We start from the raw sequence: 22430 nt of genomic DNA on the forward strand, positions 1-22430 counted from the left end.
AATTAAAATAGTATTCTAAAAATTATTTGTATACATTTTTGTTGTCTTTTTTTACCAACAAAACAACAACAAAAAGGTTGTTCTTCTTCAGACTTTTTCAACTTTAGACCGACTGTAGATCAGGGGTCTCCAACAAGTTGCTCGTGAGCTACAAGTAGCTCGCCACCCAGTTTTGAGTAGCTCACCAAAGTCATTTTATAACCGTCCAATTCCGACATTGTGCCCTTACTGACAAATTACCACAATATAGCATAAAGAAATGGCACTTGTCAGTCATATGAAAATCAAACACAAAGATCTCACCTTGCACTTCTTTTTGTCAAAAGTAGTGTTTTTTTCATTCGTGATGCACTTTTGAATTTGGATTATCCATGATTAATCACAGGTTATTACACACTTGCATAATTAAAATTTACTTAAAGATCCCAATATCTGGACGCAAATGCAATTTTGTCAGAATGTCATACAGGAATATTTTTCAAATATTTTAATTGAACGCACATCATGATTTATTTGCTCGTAATTTGGTAACCGTTTAATCTAACGTCCTTTCAAGGTTTAGTTTGGAGTGAAATTTGCCAGTGAGCAGACCAGTCGTGTCTCCTCACTCATTTTTGTACTGACGTATGCACTGATCTGATCACTGACCGTATAACAACCCGCAATACTTTTCAGGTAACCATCCACGGTTGAGGTAAAGGAGCATGTCGGCTCAAAATTAATTGCCTGAATAATCTGCGTATATACATTATTCAAGCAATTTTTTTTTTATTACTCAAACTAGTCAACTTATTTTTAACAGCCGTAATATAAAGTATATACTTTATTCATCGCATAAGGGAAATAAATGATTGTTGAATTTATTCATACTTTTTAAAATAATTTTTTTGATATTTATACACTGCAAATTTTTTGCCACTTGCCAAGATTTAAAATGGCATTTTCTAGAAATTTCCTAGTTTTAATTTACTTAATTTTATCATAAATAATTGTATTTTTTTATGTATATTTTGAAAAAATATATATAAATAAACATATAAAAATATAAAATAAGGAAAATAAGTATTCAAATAAGGTATTTTGATTTTTCCCACGTAGAAAATCTTGTTTGAAGATTCTGCAACATCTTGAGGATGCTTAATTTAAGGATTGCAAGTTGAATAAAGCTTGTTTACATTATAAAATACTTATTTCTGTCTAAATTATCATTAGGATGTCTTATCAAGTAAAATAATCTGTTCATGCGGCTAGTTAATTTCACTAGGTTTTAGTATTTTTTCCTAAAATCTAGTCTTTTTATCTGAACTCTTTTTTTGCAGTGTTGTCAGTATGTATTTGCAGTATTTTGATTGTATTTAATTCAATTTTTTTTTGTCCAGGCCAATGCACACTAATGAAAAATCATCTGTGCAGACCATAAATGAGCCAGATTAAAGCATAGTTTCCATCTGTAGTCCTCCAATCCAGTGTGGGTGGCACTGGGAGCAAGGTGGGTGAATTGTCGATGGCAGTGACTAGAATGGCAGAAGACGGATTAACTTTGATCATTTTTATTGTTCTGTTGACTCACTCATATTTTATTATCAAAGACAAGAAAAAAACAATTGTCAGTCATAAATAATACATGTTTAGCTTTGTTGCTATGCCTAGTTAAGTGTTAATCTGAAAAAAAAATCACAGCACAGCAGTGTGAATGCACAGAAATTAAGCAACCCTAAACCACTGTTCTCACATTGTAACTGTCTATTCCAGGGGTGTCAAACATACGGCCCGAGGGCCAGATCAGGCCCGCGAACAGGTTTTATCCGGCCCGCGGGATGAGTTTGCTAAGTATAAAAATTAACCTGAAATTTTTGAATGAAAGAAACAGCTGTTCTAAATGTGCCCACTGGATGTCGCAATAGCAATGCTTTGTATATTTGTAGTTGATGCTACATATGAACAAAATAAGCCACATGATGTTAGTACATCGGTCGAGGAAAATGATCAAACTACATAAATAACATCCTGTAATTTGATTTTGATATATTTTTTCTATCTGGATAGATTGAAAATTAACACCTATGAGTTGACTGATGAACATTATCACATAATTTATTCAGAAAATATAAATAACGACAGATAAATTATTAACCGCAACACGTAGGTGTAAAAAAACAAAACTTAACAACATTATGATTTGCACATTTGTGCTTGTTCTATTTTTAAACAAAGAAAACATTCTGAAGTTGTCTATATTTTTTAGTTATCGTGCCGTGATTTTACCAGTCCGGCCCACTTGGGAGTAGATTTTTCTCCATGTGCCCCCCGATCTAAAATGAGTTTGACACCCCTGGTCTATTCAATTCACATTCATATTTGTCCCTATTTGTCCCTACTTGCACTAATACACACGCTCCATTTAAAAATGTATTTATGCTGCCATCTTATGGACGACTTAAGCACTGCGTGTGACTTGTATGTTTATTTTTTTTTAGACTAGGATTAGGTTAGCATTTTCATAGGAGCTGCCAGAAACAAATCAAACCAAGGAAAATCACACCAGTTTTAATGATGACATGTGAGATTAAAGGCCTACTGAAATGAATTTTTTTAATTTAAACGGGGATAGCAGATCCATTCTATGTGTCATCAAATCAAAATCAAATCAACTTTATTTATAAAGCACATTTAAAATTTACCACAGGGGCAGCCAAAGTGCTGTACAATGGGCAGGTTAAAAATAATACGAGAACCGAGCAAACACAACACAAACAGAACACGATAAAAAATAAATAAATAAAATATAAAAACATAAAAACAGGTTCACAGCAGGTGTATTATGGGGCGCCATTGCAGGATGGATATCACTGTGTTAAAAGCCATGGAATAAAAATGTTTTTAATAGAGATTTAAAAACAGGAAGAGAGGAGGCTTGTCTAACACTCAGAGGTAGGTTGTTCCAGAGCTTGGGAGCAGCAGCAGCGAAAGCTCTGTCACCTCTAAGCTTCAGCCTTGTGTCCGGGACCGTCAGTAGCAGCTGATCGGCTGATCTTAGGGATCGGGTGGGGCAGTAAGGCTGAAGGAGGTCGGAGAAATATGTTGGCGCGAGGTTGTTTAGACATTTAAAAACAAATAAAGGGAGTTTAAAATTGATTCTGTAACGCACAGGGAGCCAGTGAAGGGACGCTAATATAGGGGTGATGTGCTCACGTCTGCGGGTCTGTGTTAGCAGACGAGCAGCAGAGTTCTGCACGAGCTGCAGGCGGGCGAGGGAGGCCTGGCTAATGCCTACATACAGGGCATTGCAGTAGTCTAAACGAGTCGAGATAAAGGCGTGGATTAATTTCTCGAGATCATGTCCTGATAGAAGCGGTTTCACTTTCGCTATTTGGCGTAATTGATAAAAGCTTTTTTGTACGACGCTGCTGATTTGTTTTTCGAATTTAAAATCTGAGTCGAACTTTACCCCCAGGTTTGTGACACAGTCGCTGAGATACGGGGTCAGAGTGCCGAGGTCAACGTTGAGGGAGGGGGAGCGACTCATACTTGATCATTTCGCGATATTGCCATATTTTTGCTGAAAGGATTTAGTAGAGAACATCGACGATAAAGTTCGCAACTTTTGGTCGCTGATAAAAAAAGCCTTGCCTGTACCGGAAGTAGCGTGACGTCGCAGGTTGAAGGGCTCCTCACATTTCCCCAATGTTTACACCAGCAGCGAGAGCGATTCGGACAGAGAAAGCGACGATTACCCCATTAATTTGAGCGAGGATGAAAGATTCGTGGATGAGGGACGTGAGAGTGAAGGACTAGAGTGCAGTGCAGGACGTATCTTTTTTTGCTCTGACCGTAACTGAGGTAAAAGGGCTCATTGGATTCCACACTTTCTCCTTTTTCTATTGTGGATCACGGATTTGTATTTTAAACCACCTCGGATACTATATCCTCTTGAAAATGAGAGTCGAGAACGCGAAATGGACATTCACAGTGACTTTTATCTCCACGACAATACATCGGTGAAGCACTTTAGCTACGGAGCTAACGTGATAGCATCGTGCTTAAATGCAGATAGAAACAAAAGAAATAAGCCCCTGACTGGAAGGATAGACAGAAGATCAACATTACTACTATCAGGAGACACCGAACCAAACACTGGACCTGTAACTACACGGTTAATGCTCTGCCACCTGTCGAAGCCTAGCAATGCTATTGCTAACGACGCCATTGAAGCTAACTTAGCTACGGGACCTCGTCAGAGCTATGATAAAAACATTAGCGCTCCACCTATGCCAGCCCTCATCTGCTCATCAACACCCGTGCTCACCTGCGTTCCAGCAATCGACGGCGCGACGAAGGACTTCACCCGATCATCGATGCGGTCGGCGGCTAGCGTCGGATAGCGCGTCTGCTATCCAACTCAAAGTCCTCCTGGTTGTGTTGCTGTAGCCAGCCGCTAATACACAGATCCCACCTACAGCTTTCTTCTTTGCAGTCTCCATTGTTCATTAAACAAATTGCAAAAGATTCACCAACACAGATGTCCAGAATACTGTGGAATTTTGCGATGAAAACAGAGCTGTTTGTATTGTGATACAATGTGTCCCAATACTTCCGTTTCAACCATCGACGTCACGCGCAAACGTCATCATACATAGACGTTTTCAACCGGAAGTTCCCCGGGAAATTTAAAATTGCACTTTATAAGTTAACCCGGCCGTATTGGCATGTGTTGCAATGTTAAGATTTCATCATTGATATATAAACTATCAGACTGTGTGGTCGGTAGTAGTGGGTTTTAGTCGGCCTTTAAGATCAGAACATTGTTGGTTGGCATAACTGGAATAAATGGAGTAGAATGTTAAGCAGATCTGCTTTTGTTTTCCTCTTCAGGGTGATGCCTCGGTCATTTTTAGTAAAGCGAGGAGGTTTAGAGCCCCTTCAGTCAGAACAGAGTCCTGCAATGAATGCAGCAGAAAAAGAGAAGGGGCCCTGGTACACATCCCAGGGGGACGCCACAGCACCCATACAGGATATTGACACAGTCGTCCTTGAATCACTGCAGAACTTTCCTGATAAGTCCTCTGAAGGTTAACATTTCACATAGCATATATGGATATGATATCTGACTTTAAAACGGTCTGGACTTTCCTCCTAGAGCCCACATCTGCTGATCCCTGCTGTCCAGACCACAAAGATACTTCCAAAGAAGCCCCTCAAGCCGCTGTGTGCTCCAGACCTCAAGTGAGTTCAGAAAGGCAAATTGAAGTTTTACATCCGTACTTCCAGGACCAGAAGTACCATGACAATTCAAAGAAAATTTCTCCCAGAAAAGAGTGTCCACTCTGTGGCAAAGTAGGTCTTTGAGCCTTCAAAATGCGAGCACGCTTGTACAGTATATTGAATATCTTATTTGGAACAAATGAAAAAAAAAAGCATTTTTTTATTCTTATTTTTGCAGATATTTACTACGAATGTGTCCGGTTTCAAGAGACACATGTACAAGTGCCATGGAACCAGGACGCCAGCACACATCCTGTCATACACAACAGATAGGGGGAAGGTAAGCATTGATTGCTTGCTTTGGTTGGGCTTTACAATAATAATTCCCCTTATGAATTGTTCATATATGTTTATTATTATTATTGTTATTGTTATTATTGATATTACAGTACATTTAATAATATATTAATTTATGATCACTATTTAAATAAAGATAAATAATACATTTAATGACTTACTTTAATTATAACATATCTTTATTTTTATTGTATATATATTTTTTAAATTGATATATTTGTATAGGGTGTGTATGTATATATGTCTATGTATGTAGACACATACATAAATATATATATTATGGATTTTTTAATTTAAATCCTAACTTTTATAATAATAAACAAATATAAATCATAATAATTTATTATTATAATAATTATTGTATTAAGCAGTAGTTTTGATTACTCATTTAATTATTGTATATATTTAATTTGTATTTATGTATGTTATAGTGTGTATATATACAGTATACCGTACAACCCTAGTATGTATGTATGTATGTATGTTATATGTATATTGTATGTACAGTATGTATGTATGTTGTATGTATGTATATTGTAGGTTGTATGTATGCTATATATATGTATGTGTTATATGTATGTATGTTATATGTATGTATGATATATATATATGTATGTATGTATGAGATATATGTATGTATGATATATGATTCCAGAGCGTGGCCACCGCTGCTGCTCACTGCTCCCATCACCTGCCAGGGGGTGGAACAAAGGGATGGGTCAAATGCAGAGAATAGTTTCACCACACATAGTGTGTGTGTGTGACTGTCAGTGATACTTTAACTTTTAACTTAAAATATATACAGTATAAATATATATATATATATATATATATATATATATATATATATATATATATATATATATATATATATATATATATTTATATATATATATATATATATATATAAACAAACAAACAAATATATATATATATATATAAACAAACAAACAAACAAACAAACAAACAAACAAACAAACAAACAAACAAACAAACAAATAAATAAATAAATAAATAAATAAATAAATAAATAAATAAATATATATATATATATATATATATATATATATATATATATATATATATATATATATATATATATATATATATATATATATATATATATATATATATATATATATATATATATATATATATATATATATATATATATATATATATATATATATATATATATATATATATATATATATATATATATATATATATATTACATGGGACAGTGGCCGAGATGCCAATTACTGTGCACACCCAGTGTAGTTTATACACAATATAAAATAAAAAAAAGACTATGACTAAAACTAAATTACAAACTGCTGTCAAAATTAACACTTATGACATATATATGTTTTTAATACGTTGCATGATTACCCTGCCAGGGGGTGGAACAAAGGGATGGGTCAAATGCAGAGAATAGTTTCACCACACATAGTGTGTGTGTGTGACTGTCAGTGATACTTTAACTTTTAACTTAATATATATACAGTATAAATATATATATATATATATATATATATATATATATATATATATATATATATATATATATATATATATATATATATATATATATATATATATATATATATATATATATATATTACATTACATGGGACAGTGGCCGAGACGCCAATTACTGTGCACACCCAGTGTAGTTTATACACAATATAAAATAAAAAAAAGACTATGACTAAAACTAAATTAAAAACTGCTGTCAAAATTAACACTCATGACATATATATGTTTTTAATACGTTGCATGATTACACATGAACTATGCAGACACGCAAAACTTAATTGACAAGTGGTACACGGGCCAAGCAACAAAAACATTAAAAATGAGCCAGAGATGGACGGTGACCGGATGAGGTAGAGGGCAGACGTGTGAGAGGAGGGCTCCGACCAAACTTTTCATTTACTCTTTAAAAGTCTAACTACTTCACGGTATTTTTTCCTGGCTGACGCACCCTTTTTTGTGCGAGATAGTGTGGCTATTGCGACGTGATGAGCAGCTCGAAGACAAAATCGGCAACAGCAATAACTCGAGCAGCGAGCGTCTCGGCTAAACTAGCTAACATGGCGGCCGCAGCAGCAGCTTCAGGGTCGGAAGACAAGAGAGCCGAATTCGAGGGTCAATCTGACCCAGTCACCAAGAACGACATCGAGGCTCTCCTCAATAAACAGCGCGATAGCTTCAAGGCTGATATGGCTTTTTTGATTCAACAATCGACTGAGTCCCTGAAGCAGTCAGTCGATTTATTAGGACAACAGGTGACGTCATTTAACAGCCGGCTGACTAGAACCGAAGTTACAGTGGGTGAAAACTTTGAAAAACTCACCGAGATGGAAGCCGCTGTGAAGTCTCTGCAGTCCCAAACTACGGTGCTCCTGGAACGAGTGGACGACCTCGAAAACCGGTCTCGCCGCTCTAATTTGAGGATTATCAACATCCCAGAGGGAAGCGAGAAGGAGCAAGATCCGACCAAATTTGCGTCTGACTTGCTAATGGCGATAGCGGGTCCTGATGTCTTCAGCAGCCCACCGGAGATAGAGAGAGCTCACCGCTCCCTCGGTCCCAGACCATTGGATGCTGGCGCCGGAAAACCGCGGACTTTCATTGTTAAATTCCTCCGTTTCCAGGAGAAAGAAAAAGTCCTCAGATGGGCCAGACAGCATAAATTGGATTACCGCGGCACCGAGCTGAGAGTTTACCCGGACATCAGCCCTACTTTGGCCAAGAAACGAGCTGCTTTCAACCCCGTCAAAAATGCGCTCTACCTGAAAGGAATTAAATTTCGCTTGCTGCACCCCGCCCGTCTCCAGGTATCCTTCAGAAATGAAAACTTGTACTTTGAGTCTCCACAAAAAGCCCAGGACTTTTACCACGAACGCATCGCTCCCACAGGTTAGTGGAAGATGACTTTGTATGGAAGACGTTTCAGGCCAAAATTACACTGAAGAGGACATTAACGGGTGCGTCAGAAAAACAATGGACATTGTTTATTTAGGCTTGCAGGCAACTAATCATCCTGTTGTGCAACTTATTTGAGGTATGGTTATATTTGTTGGTCAATTTCTGCAATGCAACTTTTTTTTTTTGTCTTTATTTATTTATTAAATTTTTATTTTTTATTTTTTTTTGCTTATTCCTATTTAAGTGTCATTTACTGTACATTATAGACACATTAGCAGATACAGGAGCCCTATCTGCTCGGTGATATTAGTTCACAGATTAATGTCATACGGAAGTAATAGAGTTTATGGAGTCCCGCTGCTAGTTCTAGTTCTTAGGACAAGCTTAGGGTGGTTTAGGAGTGTATATTTGTTCTTTGTTGCTATGGGTTTTTTTGGGGGGGTTTTGTGTGTTAGGTCCTACAAATTTGTCTTTTCTTTTAGTCCTATCTGTATGTTAATATCACTTCCTTCTACAAGGCATTGTGTCATCTCACCATATTTTTTATAAATGTGATTATGGCTAATACAAACAAAAAAGGGTTATCTTGCTTGAGATTTGTTTCTTGGAACGTTAAAGGGATCAATGGCCCAGTTAAAAGAGGTAGAGTATTTTCCCATTTAAAACACCTTAAAACTGAAATTGCTTTCCTACAAGAGACTCATCTGACCACTAAGGATCACCATAGATTAAAGGCCTCATGGGTTGGACAATCTTTTCACTCAAATTTTAGCAGTAAAGCAAGGGGCACAGCTATTTTAATACACAAAAGAATCCAGTTTAGCCCAACAAATGTCATAACTGACCATCAAGGTCGTTTTGTAATAGTCTCGGGTTCTCTTAATAATATGTCTGTTGTCCTTGCCAACCTTTATGCACCCAATTGGGATGATGAAGCATTTATTAGGAAAGTGTTTTCACTTTTGCCAGACCTCAGTTCTCATCGTTTAATATTGGGGGGGGACCTGAACTGTGCAATAGACCCGTTGCTAGACAAATCTAGTCCAAGGCAGGGCCCCCCATTAAAAATGGCCAAAACAATTTCAAATCTCATGGGTCAAATAGGAGGTGTGGACCCGTGGCGCTTTCTTTACCCAGATAAAAAACAATTTTCTTTTTATTCTCAGGTCCATAAAACTTTTTCAAGGATTGACTACTTTTTCATAGATGATAATCTCCTTCCGGCTGTCGATAATGTAGAATATTCAACAATAGTGATATCTGACCATGCTCCATTGTCACTTGATCTTTCGTTTACACTCTTTAAAAAAACGCAGACTCCATGGAGGTTTAATTGCACACTACTCAATGATGACGGATTCTGCAAAACAATTTCCAAAGTGATAGATGATTTTCTTGTCACCAACAACTCTACTCCCATATCCCCGTCTTTACTTTGGGAGACATTAAAGGTGGTAGTCCGGGGAGAGATTATTTCTTATTCAGCAAGACAAAACAAATTGAGAAGACAAAAACAGGAGCAGCTCATGGAAAGTATAACAGAATTGGACAGACAACTATCAGTATCTCCATACTCTGATCTGGTTAAAGATAGACAAAATCTGCAAATGAACTATAATTTATTGTCAACACAAGAAACTGAAAAATTACTCTTACGATCGCGTGGCTTCCTGTACGAGCACGGTGAGAAGGCAGGGCGCCATCTATCACGCCAAATTAAAAGCCAGTCAGCATCTCGGCAAATTCGACAAATCAGAACCCTCACAGATGAACTTACAGTCATTCCTTCAGTCATTAATGACACCTTCAAATCATTCTACTCTGAACTATATACTTCACAATGCGCTGCTGATAAAACAATCATGTTGCGTTTCCTGGATAACTTGAAATTTCCATCCATAACTACTACTCAAGAGAGCGCTTTGGATCAACCTTTAGTAATCCGGGAAATTGTAAATTCAATTAAACTAATGCAGAGCGGCAAGGCCCCTGGCCCAGATGGCTATCCTATAGAGTTTTATAAAAAATTCTCAGATAAACTGACTCCTCTCCTTTTAAATATGTACAATGACTCTCTGGACCGGGGTACCTTGCCTCAAACTCTCACAGAAGCGTCAATAACTTTATTACTAAAACCGGGAAAAGTTGATTCTGACTGTAGTTCTTACCGTCCCATCTCTCTCTTAAACGCTGATTATAAGATTTTAGCTAAAGCACTGGCCCTTCGCCTTGAATCAATTTTACCAAACATCATATCACCTGACCAAACTGGATTTATGAAAAACCGGCACTCTTTTTCCAACATTCGTAGCCTTCTTAACATTATTTTTTCTCCAGCATCCGAGGAGACGCCAGAGGTGGTGGTCTCTTTGGATGCAGAGAAAGCTTTCGACAGGGTGGAGTGGGGATATTTATTGGAGGTCTTAAAGAGGTTTAACATTGGGTCTAAATATATATCTTGGATAGCACTTCTATACTCTTCTCCTAGGGCTGCCGTAAGCACAAATGGGATGTTATCCCAATTTTTCACACTTGGCAGAGGTACACGGCAGGGGTGCCCTCTAAGCCCATTGTTATTTGTTACTGCAATCGAACCCTTGTCCATTGCTCTTAAATCGGCCGGTATCAGTAAAGGAATCCATAGATGCGGTCTAGAACACACACATTCTCTATACGCGGATGATTTACTATTGTTTATATCTGATCCAATCTCTACCATTCCAAAGATTATTGATTTGCTAAACAATTTTGGATCATTCTCTGGCTATAAATTGAATTTCGCTAAGAGTGAATGCTTCCCTGTGAATAATTTGGCCCTTGAGATCCCTGATGGATATTTCCCATTTAAGATGTCTAGGAACAGCTTCAAGTACTTAGGTGTACATATTGGTCGCAAGCTACCAGCGCTCTACAAGGACAATTTTCCACCTCTAATCGACAAACTTAAATTAGATTTGGATAGGTGGAAAGATTTACACATAACTATTGCTGGCAGGGTAAACTGCGTCAAAATGAATGTGCTTCCTCGATTTTTGTATCTGTTTCAATGTTTGCCTATCTTTTTACCCAATTCCTTTTTTTGCATAATAAACAAACTAATTTCATCCTTTATATGGAAAGGCAAGACTCCCAGGATTAGAAGAGAGTTCCTGCAAAGGCATAGGTCCGTAGGTGGTTTATCACTCCCTAATCTAAAATACTACTATTGGGCAGCTAACATACACAAAGTGACTCTCTGGATCCAAGAACCTGAATTGATCTGGTGTAAATCTGAAGCTAGTTCCTGTTCTACCTCTCTCTTGGATCTACTTACATCAAAATTACCTTATCGACCATCCCAATTTACTTGTAGTCCAATTGTCATTTCTACCCTTAGAATCTGGTCTCAATTTAGAAATACTTTCGGCCTGCAGGGCTTATCCAACCACAGCCCCATTCATAATAACCACCTCTTCCTCCCTCCTAGCACAGATGTAGCGTTTTCTCTATGGAAGCAGTCAAACCTTAGCAGGCTAAAGGACTTATATATTGGTGATGTCTTCGCTAGTTTCAGTGAACTGTGTATAAAATTTGACCTACCAAAATCTCACCTATTTCGATACTTTCAGGTTCGTAATTTCGTTAAATTAAATAGTCTCTTTTTCCCTAATACTCCACCTAATTCGCTAATTGACTCCATTTTAGATATTCCCACAAATCAGAAAGGCCTAATCTCCAAAATCTACATCTTAATATCCCAGTTTAGTAAAACGTCTCTTGATAAAATCAGAGGGAATTGGGAAAAAGAGCTTGGCAGATCTTTAGATGATGGAGATTGGGATTCTGCCTTAACCCGAATTAACAACAGTACATCCTGTTCAAGGCTTAATTTAATACAATTTAAGGTTGTCCACCGTATTTATTTTACTAATTCCAAACTCTCCAAAATATACCCCAATATTTCGGATACTTGTAACAGATGTCACATGTCACCTGCAAACATGACGCACATGTTTTGGTCTTGTCCCCATTTGCTGGACTATTGGACAACTATTTTCAAACACCTTGCTAAGGCATTGGATTTAAACCTGACACCATGTGCAGAAATGGCTATTTTTGGGACGGTATCAGATCCCCAAATAAGGAGAAAATTTAAGGATAGTATCGCCTTTGCATCCTTATTAGCACGTAGGAGAATTTTGCTGGAGTGGAAGTCACCATTTTGCCCCAAAGCCTCCTTATGGCTTAAAGACCTTATGATTTATTTAGATCTGGAGAAAATAAAGTTTAATCTTAGGGGGGCACCTGGGAAGTTTTATTCTGTTTGGGGTGGTGTGGTTGACTACATAGCTAAATTAAAGACGCTATAGGACACATGAAAAGTTCACCTTTCACAAACCAGCTTCCTTTTTTTTATTTTTTTATTTACATTTATTCTGGGTGTATATTTATTATCTGCCTATGTTGAGAAGAAAGTGATGTACTAATTATTTTCCATTTGTGACTGTACCTTTAACTTATGTAGGACCTGGGGGGTGGGGGGGGGGTTGTGTGTGTATGGGGTGTGTGTTGGGTTGCTGTTCTTGGAAGTGGGTGGGGGGGAAAAAAAAGGAAAATGTGATTACTGTTCTATTGTATAGTGTAATACCTGTCAAATTCAATAAAAACATTTATTAAAAAAAAAAAAAAAACATTAAAAATAAATGTTGCACTTTCTCTATAAAGACATGCACCTGGGGATAGGTCGACTGGCAACACTAAATTGTCCCTAGTGTGTGAATGTTGTCTTGTCTATCTGTGCCTGATTAGCACTCCAACCCTGTAACATTACACACAGTTCGAACAGTAACACTGTTAGAATACAGGAAATTAAAACGCCGTACTGTAATCAAGTGATTCTTTGGCGTACCACTAGATGGAGCCCGCATACCACTAGAGGTACACGTATTACACTGGTTTAGTAGTTCCAAAAACAAAAGTGAAAGTAAATAATAAGCACACACCAGACAGTCAGGGTGTGTCCAAGTACCGATCCTGGTATGTTGACAGCCTCAGAGGTTGGTGCCCCGCCAAGTCTTGTCTTGACATAAGATTCCCACGTGACGCACCACTGACCTAATAATAGCAGGTAGATTTCATAACAATGCTGCTTTTGTTTCTGTTAGGACAGGCCGTTTGCCTGCACAGAGTGTGGGAAAGCGTTCAAGCGCTCCTCCACCCTTTCTACTCATCTGCTCATCCATTCTGACACCCGGCCGTATGCATGCCAGTACTGCAGCAAACGGTTCCACCAGAAGTCGGACATGAAGAAACACACCTTTATACACACTGGTGGGTCTCTGTTGGCTTTGTGTGTGTGCGTCCATTGCTCCTCATAATAATATCTATTTTCCACATTCCCAAAAATTCCCAAATTTTTCGCTTCTCTGTAACATCAATTCTCTATTAAAAAGTCTTACTATATCCACATTAACCAATTTCAACCGTTCCAAAGCCGAAATGCTCTTGCTTATATGTGTGTTAAAAGTTAATACGCTAACATTAGCATGCTAACTTACCACAGTGAATATTTTTAGCAAATTTTGCAGGAGTTAACATTTTAGTTCGGCTTGTCAAAATGCTCTTTGCTAATGTTAGTTAGCTAACATGCTAACATTAGCATCTTAGCATGCTTTAAGTAGCATGCTAGCATGTTAACTCTGTATACTAACATTTTTTAGCTAATTTTGCAAGAGTACACCTCAGAGTAGGGATGGTACCTTTTGCATTTAAACCGACGGCATACCAATTCCCAGTATTTGAAAATCGTTGAACGTGACATTTACGCATCCTGTGATTGGATACTCATCGGGACCGTGAGCGGATGAATTTGATAAAACAGAGTTGAAAGACAGTTGCGATAGCCAATCAGATCACAAGTTGATGACAGTAGCCTATCTAAGTAGCCTGATGTTAACGAGACTGTGATTGGATATTCACTTGTCATTCCAAAGTAAGTATCCATTCACAAGTTTCAATTTGGCAGGAAACAGGAAGTGTTGTGCCGTGGCCAAACCGGGATAGCAGAGAAGGAGAACTAAACGTTGATTAGGTGGCAGATATATATTTGCGAGGCCATTTTCTAGAAGGATATTTAAAGAGAAACTACATCTTGTGAGACGATGTCGGCCAACCCCGGAAGCTAGCTCAGCTGTTCTGGCGATGAAATGCTCGCCATTTCCACTCAAATAAGCCGACGACGAGGGGTACCACTGGCTTAAACGGCATCGAATAGGTGCTATAAATTGTGAGTTTAAATATTTTATTTTTTCACCTTTAATGTTTTTTGCAATTAAAATTTTGACAGTAGCACATTGGATAGGTTTTAATTGCTGATGCGTTTTAATGGTTTTTAAATGCGCCAGAAAATAACCTCTTTTGTACAATGTTGAGGTGATTCAATGCCGAGTAGGGCGTAAATGTGTTTCTGTATAGTATTTCTCCAGAAATGGTCACGTGATGACATCAATTATGGTATTTTGAGAGGTAAGTTTTGAAGTCGGACATCACTAAAGGCCTAGGTGGGAAACGCACGGCCCGCCACTAACTAAATAATAGCCGTTCTACAGTGGGAACGTTATTTGATATTTAACCCTTGTGTGTTGTTCGGGTCTGTAGGACACGTTTTCGATTTTTATTAAAAGAAAAATTATACAATTAATTAATTTTTCAAACTGAGACTCACTGGCTTTGGCTCATTTTCTGTGAAGAACATATATCAGAATACATATTTAATGAACACACACCATACACCCCACCTACACATTTCTATTACATATAAGATGTCCGGGTCTAAAAGAAGTGTGGAAATTGATGTTCTGTGTATCACATGCACCCACACACACACACACACACACACACACACACACACACACACACACACACACACACACACACACACACACACACACACACACACACACACACACACACACACACACACACACACACACACACAGAGCAGGCCTAGACAGGAGGAGGACAGAGTGTAGGTACACAGAACATCAGAGGGTCAAATGTGCGAGAAAATGAGAGCAGACAGTGTTGACAAACAATGTTGCAACCTTGTGTGGGAACCGCAGGTGCAGAAACACAAAAGAAGAATCCCTGTGGGATGCAGAAACTGGCAGAGAAATTTCCATGCAACGTTCATATTGTTGTTACTCAGCCAGTGTTTGTGGGTCTGATGGACCCGTTGCATTTTGTGGCTTTTAATGCCTCACAATCAAACACTTTTATGTTAAAATACTGAACAGATGTTAATTGGGATAAGGTAAACCTTATGTTTACCTTATGCAGACTTAGCCGGTGTTCTGTCGACATGAGCTGCTTTGTGGAAAAAACTACAAGTTGCAAAATTCGATAGCGGTGTCTATTGATTTACGCTACGCTAACAGATGTTTATCCTATCCCAATAAACATCTGTTCAGTATTTTAACATAAAAGTGTTTGATTGTGAGGCATTAAAAGCCACAAAATGCAACGGGTCCATCAGACCCACAAACGCTGGCTGAGTAACAACAATATGAACATTACACAAGGGTTAAACTTAAGGTGGCATTTTTTTCATGCGGTAGCGTAAATCAATAGACACCGCTATCGAATTTTGCAACTTGTTGTTTTTTCCACAAAGCAGCTCATGTCGACAGAACACCGGCTAAGTCTGCAACTGGATGTGACTTCACGCCCAATCCAGGTACCACAACATTGCACCGTTAGATTTTAGGTGAATCAGTGCCCGGTAAAAGCCCATCCTGCCCTCAGCCATTTAACTTGAAACATGCTAACTGCTAACCTTTTTAGCTCATTTTGCAGAAGTTAGCATTTCAGTTTGGCTTTCAGCATTCACACGCAATTTCTCCCGAAATGGCATATTGTAGTTAATATTCTTACTGATATTATCTATGATAACCATACTCCATTTTCATCTTCTTGGATTTTCGTCATTCTTAACTGTCCCCTCGTCCTGTGTTATGTTTGTGTGCCAGGCGAGAAGCCCCACGTGTGTCACGTATGCGGTAAAGGCTTCAGCCAGAGCTCCAACCTCATCACCCACAGCCGCAAGCACAAAGGCGACTGGCCCCACCGCTGCCCTCGCTGCCTCTACAGCTTCCAGGACCGACGGAACTTGTGGCAGCACCAGTGTGCCCGCCGCTAACACAAGGTGAGCACCTTGTTCAAAAGACATACATCAGCAGACTGTATTGTAGTTGCTAGCAACCAGAAAAGATCTCGAAACATTTCAGGCCCACTTAGTTAGCTGCCAAAGAGGGTTGCACTAACAGAAATAAATAATTTGGTTATGAATTAGTAATGTGCCGACTGATTAGCCACAGATCAGTATCGGATGATTTTCCTCAAAAAGTATGATTGCCTTTGCTCATTACTGCCATTTAATGCCGATCGCAAACGCTAATATTGTATTTATTTGTAGTGCTGTGGCCAACTAGCTAGCCGCTAATAGTGTGTTTCTATACAGTGTGGAGTTGCTCCCCTAAACTAATGATAATAACCTCCATTAAAGCATCTTAAGTATTATTAACAAGTATTACCGTATTTTTCGGAGTATAAGTCGTTCTGGAGTATAAGTCCAGAAGGTAAGAAAAGTTGGTTTTGCGTAATATTGCGAAACAAAACGCCAGGCAATGTCTGTTAATAGATGCCATTTTGCGGTCCTTATACACGCACCATAATAATACTTGTATGTTTAATGCGCCGACGATCCATCAAGCGGTGTGGCTTCATAGCTTACCGAAGTCGTACCGGCCGAAAATGCATAATAAAGAAGGAAAAAAACATATATAAATTGCATACTTGCGGGAGACTCCCGGTATTCAGCGCCTCTCCCGACAACCTCCCGGCAGAGATTTTCTCCCGACAAACTCCCGGTATTCAGCCGAAGCTGGAGGCCACGCCCCCTCCAGCTCGATGCGGAAGTCGTACTAAAAACATTTTGACAGATTTTTGAGCGCCGTGTGTAATGTTCTATATTCTCAATGGAACATTTAAAGTTTTGGTGTTGTTCACTGGCGTCATCTTGCAGTTTATACGTATCTCTTATGTATGGCTGCCATCTACTGGTCACACTTATCATTACACCATGTACCAAATAAAATAGCTTCGAGGTCGGTAAGCACAGCCAGAATTATGTCGGACATTAGGCGCACCGGGTTATAAGGCGCACTGTCGATTTTTGAAAAAAATAAAGGATTTTAGGTGTGCCTTATAGTCCAAAAATAACGGTACAGCTTTACTGGAATTCTTCTGATTTAAATCCCGTAAAAGCCCTCCTGTGTCCAGGGACTTATTTCCTGAGTTTGTAAACAATAACAAAAACAACAAAAGATTGTTTTGATGATAAAAAACATTGCTCTAACCACTGTAGTATTGACCAAGTAATGATGATTTTATACTACCTGGTATCGTTACAGTTGATACTGGTTTTGATTCGCCCACCTTTGTTTACTTTCAAGAGTTCCCGCTTGCAGTTAGCATGTTCTCCTAAGGTGTGTAGTGTAGCATATTTAGCTATTCCTCGTCCTCCAGTGATAATGTTACGTGTAAAAAACTTAAGTTTATTTGCCGCCGTGGAGGCGAGGATTGCGGACGTTGCACTGTGGAGGGACGTTCGGCGCTAGCAAGACTGCCACATTGCGTTTGCAGACACAGCTAGAATGTGTCATCAACATGCATCATCTCAATATAACGATATCATCTATCATATATATCGTGTATATCACACAATCCTATTACACACCGAGTACGAGCAAGCAAGGGCAGGCACGCTAAAAGCCAGGCGAGCCGCTCAGCTAGCTAGAAACAACAGAAGAAATAATTGCTTAGTAAAGCTTAATGATAGAAAAAGTAAGCATTTATTAACAGGAAATAAACAAGTTGATTATAAGTGTGTAGAGAGAGGATAATATAACAAATGTTGGTGTGTCAGCATTGTCGCAGTCAATACACGACATGTAAAAAGTTAAAGTTTAAGTAGTCACACACTAGGTGTGGTGAAATTACCCTCTGCATTTGACCCATCCCCTTGTTCCACCCCCTGGGAGGTGAGGGGAGCAGTGAGCAGCAGCGGTGGCCGCGCTCGGGAATCATTTTGGTGATTTAACCTCCAATTCAACCCTTGATGCTGAGTGCTAAGCAGGGAGGTAATGGGTCCCATTTTTATAGTCTTTTTTTTTCCCACTGAGCAGGTGGCCTTGTGGGGGAGGGCAGATCGATGCATAAATTGGTGGTGTTGATACCAAGGGTGATATCAGTATTTGATCGATACTAGAGTGATTAGAACAGTAGTTTTATTTTCCAAAATCATTTTTTGTCAATGTTTACAAATTCAGAGAATAATTCCCTCATCACCGAAGGATTTTGAGGGCAACACTTTGATAGTTTTTTTATTTTGTTGAGTTATTGTGTACTATTGACTTTGTTTTGATCAAACAATTATATGTATTAAAAGGGAAAAGGGAACTATTTTAAATATTGTGTTGATATTGTTGAACTCTGAATAGCACAATAAATACGGTTACATAAAAAATGTACATTTAATACACATGATGGGTATCGGAATCTCACCCAAAGATGATCGGTATCTGAATCGGCAGCATAAATCCCTGATCAGAACAGCCCTACTTTGAACCTATAGGCCGCCGCTCCTTTTTCACAGCAATCATTTTGACACAACAGTGAAAACGACAGAGATAATAAGCAGAAATAAACAAAATACAACACTTTGGGTATTTATTCAACGTAATCTTGATTCGGTACACATGCTCAAGGCCATATTCCATCATAAAACATTGAGTGAAGTTATAAAAAAAAAAAAGCCATTTCCACCAAACTTTGGAAAGGGTTGACTCATGGGCCGAGAAAGAATCCATTCCAGTTTGGTGAGAATCTGTATAAAGAGAATGTTACAGGCAATGTATCATGACTGTTTGAGTCATTAAGGCAATACAATTCAGCCTGAGGAAGGTCTGTGCTCTACGAGGTTAAATTCTTCTTATATTTGTTCATTAATCAATAAACAACATCTTGTTATTTCTCAATTAACCTTTGAGCTGTTCTTTTCCTCTTTCTTTAGTCTTCTTTTCATAAGGCTAATTTTTTAGAAAAGTGTTGTAATAAAGTTCTAAGATGCGATCCTTCATGTTAAAAACGTTTCTTTGACTATTTTATTGGCTCTAATTTAATCATAAATGTGTTTTAAATTGAGGATTTAGGCTTAAGCAGTTTGAATCGTTTTAATTTGTTTTAGCAGTTATTGTTTTTTTGAGGTCAAGAATTTATTGTGTAAAAGTACATTAAAATATTTAAATTGCATTGTTATTAAGTTTTTAAATATCTTGGAACCTGTCATCTCTTGTTTTTGTTATTATTCACCTATGTTTAGGTCTGTTCCCAGCACTTCTCACCTCCCTTGTTTACTTTCTTGTTGCTAGGAGGGCTGAATCTACACACCGGCATCTGTTTATTTGATTAGTGTTCCACCTGCTCCCGACACCAATCGTGCCCCGTTATATACCCGTCTGGCCGTTCATTTGGCACAGGTTCATTGTTCGCCACGGGCGACTGTTATGTTGTGTTCATGCTACGCTAAGTTAGCCTTGAGTTTCACGTGCGCTTTCCCAGCGACGCGGTCTATCTTTTTTTGTACTTTACCTTGCTTCGGGATTAAAATGACTTTTCTTACATGCATGTTGCCTGCTGACCTTCCGCATTTTGGAATCAGGCAACCATGACCGTGCCACACCGTAATAACTAATAATAACAAAAAGCTTTGTCATTAAATAACCATAAATTTATTTTGACCATAAATGCTTCTTTACCTTAACAGTGGATGGTTACGTAAAAGTCGGGATGAAACAATTAGCCGGTTTTACTATTAACCGTTATTTAAAACGTCAGCCTTATTCAATCGCAAAGGTTCCACTACACCGTGTACGTGTTTCAATACTCCACTCGCGATAAACAGACTTTATGCTGATGCATTTATTTCGGCACAACCTGCATGGAACCAAAACAAAGTTACACCAGCGATGCATGCGCTTGTACTCAAGAGTCTTGCTAGTATGCTGCATTAGCTTAAAAATGACAGCAAGACAAAGCAGCAAACTGTTCCCACCTAAAAACAAGCTGAAGTCGGCAGTGTGGGAACATTTCGGGTACTTGAACAAGGAGTCATTAAAGACGATGGCTCACCCATTTGCTTAACCTGCCAAAAGAAAGTTGGGACTAGATGATCGAATACATCCATTATGGTGCAGTTTTACACGCCAAAGTATAGGTAAGACATATTAACTTTGTTAAATGATGTTAATGGAAAGCGTTGTCAGTTCAGTGTAAACAAAGAGCAACAGGTACTCCTGTCATCCAGAGACCATTTAACGTTAGATGACTTTTTCATGTCAGTGTTGATTAAACTATAGGCATTGTAAGCTAATATAGCAAGTGTATAATACTAACATAATATTACTGTATTTTTCGGACTATAAGTCGCAGTTTTTTAATAGTTTGGCCGGGGGTGCGACATATACTCAGGAGCGACTTATGTGTGAAATTATTACACATTACCGTAAAATATCAAATAATATTATTTAGCTCATTCACGTAAGAGACTAGACGTATAAGATTTCATGGGATTTAGCGATTAGGAGTGACAGATTGTTTGGTAAACGTATAGCATGTTCTATATGTTATAGTTATTTGAATGACTCTTACCATAATATGTTACGTTAGCATACCAGGCACGTTCTCAGTTGGTTATTTATGGGTCATATAATGTACACTTATTCAGCCTGTTGTTCACTATTCTTTATTTATTTTAAATTGCCTTTCAAATGTCTATTCTTGGTGTTGGGTTTTATCAAATAAATTTCCCCCAAAAATGCGACTTATACTCCAGTGCGACTTATATATAAGAAAAAATCTTCTTTATTATGCATTTTCGGCCGGTGCGACTTAGACTCCGGAGCGACTTATACTCGGAAAAATACGATAGGCGCTTGTAGAATAACAGCAGTATACCATGTGATCTAATTATGTGCTATTGTTGTGCTCGTAGCGTGAAAGCTAGACAACTTGAAGTATAGTTGACACACAAAAACGTTTATTCATCAAAGCACAAGCAAGAATGAACGCTTTCATCACAAACACTGAAATATCGCGGGAACAACAAACCCCCATCTTTGTGAGAATCTACTGACGGCCACTTAAAGGGGCCGCGCCAAATTATTCGCTCTTAACTGCACACAAAGAACAACATTGTCATGTACACAATAGAACAGTACAGTGAATGATGATGACAAAGTCAAATAACAGGTGTGGTGAATTATGTCCTTAAATCAACCGCTACACACGTCCCCCCAGAATTCGCCATCACAAAGAAAAACAAACTGTCAATGGACAGGGGCACGGACGGGCCGACCAGACCGGGTGCGCCGGACTGGTACTAACGCCGGGGAGTCAGTAGGGGGGACCGGAAGGGTACCTGTACTGTCTAAGGTCCCGGGGGCCTGCATAGAAGGATGCATAACATTATCATGGGGCCTAGGTAGATCGGGCGGACGACCCCGGCGCGGGGGTACGGCCGTGGTAACCGGCTGACTAAGATCCAAGTGGGCCGCTTTCAGCCGGTCCACCGTGATCTTTTCAGACCGACCCCCGATGTCCAACAGAAAATGCTTATCTCCGCTCTCTATTACGCGAAATGGCCCATCGTAAGGAGGCTGCAGGCGGCCGCGGTGGGCGTCGTGGCGGACAAAAACAAACGCTCCCCTTAAGGAAGCGGGAACATGAGACGGCGTAAGGCCTTGTTGAGAAGTGGGATGGGGGCAAAACTCTTGGCAGCATCGAGGAGAGCAGCTCGCTGCTTACCAGCGGACCAAGGTGCCGTCGTGCTAGGAATAAAG

At 38.7% G+C, this 22430-nt stretch overlaps 2 protein-coding genes across 6 annotated transcripts in view; both read left to right on the top strand.

Annotated features, from left to right (window-relative positions):
* Positions 1–1490, top strand: part of evi5l (ecotropic viral integration site 5 like) — a 104185-nt gene extending 102695 nt beyond the window's left edge. For all 5 annotated transcript variants that reach the window (XM_062027021.1, XM_062027022.1, XM_062027024.1 and 2 more), the window contains one exon: positions 1380–1490. The gene's annotated coding sequence lies outside the window, so the exon portion shown is untranslated. The remainder of the gene's footprint in view (positions 1–1379) is intronic.
* Positions 1491–5195: 3705 nt separating this feature from the next.
* The window catches only part of LOC133634062 (zinc finger protein Gfi-1b-like), a 35747-nt gene continuing 18512 nt past the window's right edge, over positions 5196–22430 (top strand). The window contains exons 1-4 of the mRNA XM_062027028.1: positions 5196–5334; positions 5441–5542; positions 13643–13803; positions 16500–16675. Of these exons, the coding sequence (XP_061883012.1) occupies positions 5282–5334; positions 5441–5542; positions 13643–13803; positions 16500–16669 (486 nt within the window). The 5' untranslated portion in view covers positions 5196–5281 and the 3' untranslated portion in view covers positions 16670–16675. The remainder of the gene's footprint in view (positions 5335–5440; positions 5543–13642; positions 13804–16499; positions 16676–22430) is intronic.

This window comes from Entelurus aequoreus, linkage group LG18, assembly GCF_033978785.1.
Source record: "Entelurus aequoreus isolate RoL-2023_Sb linkage group LG18, RoL_Eaeq_v1.1, whole genome shotgun sequence".
Classification (NCBI taxonomy): domain Eukaryota; kingdom Metazoa; phylum Chordata; class Actinopteri; order Syngnathiformes; family Syngnathidae; genus Entelurus; species Entelurus aequoreus.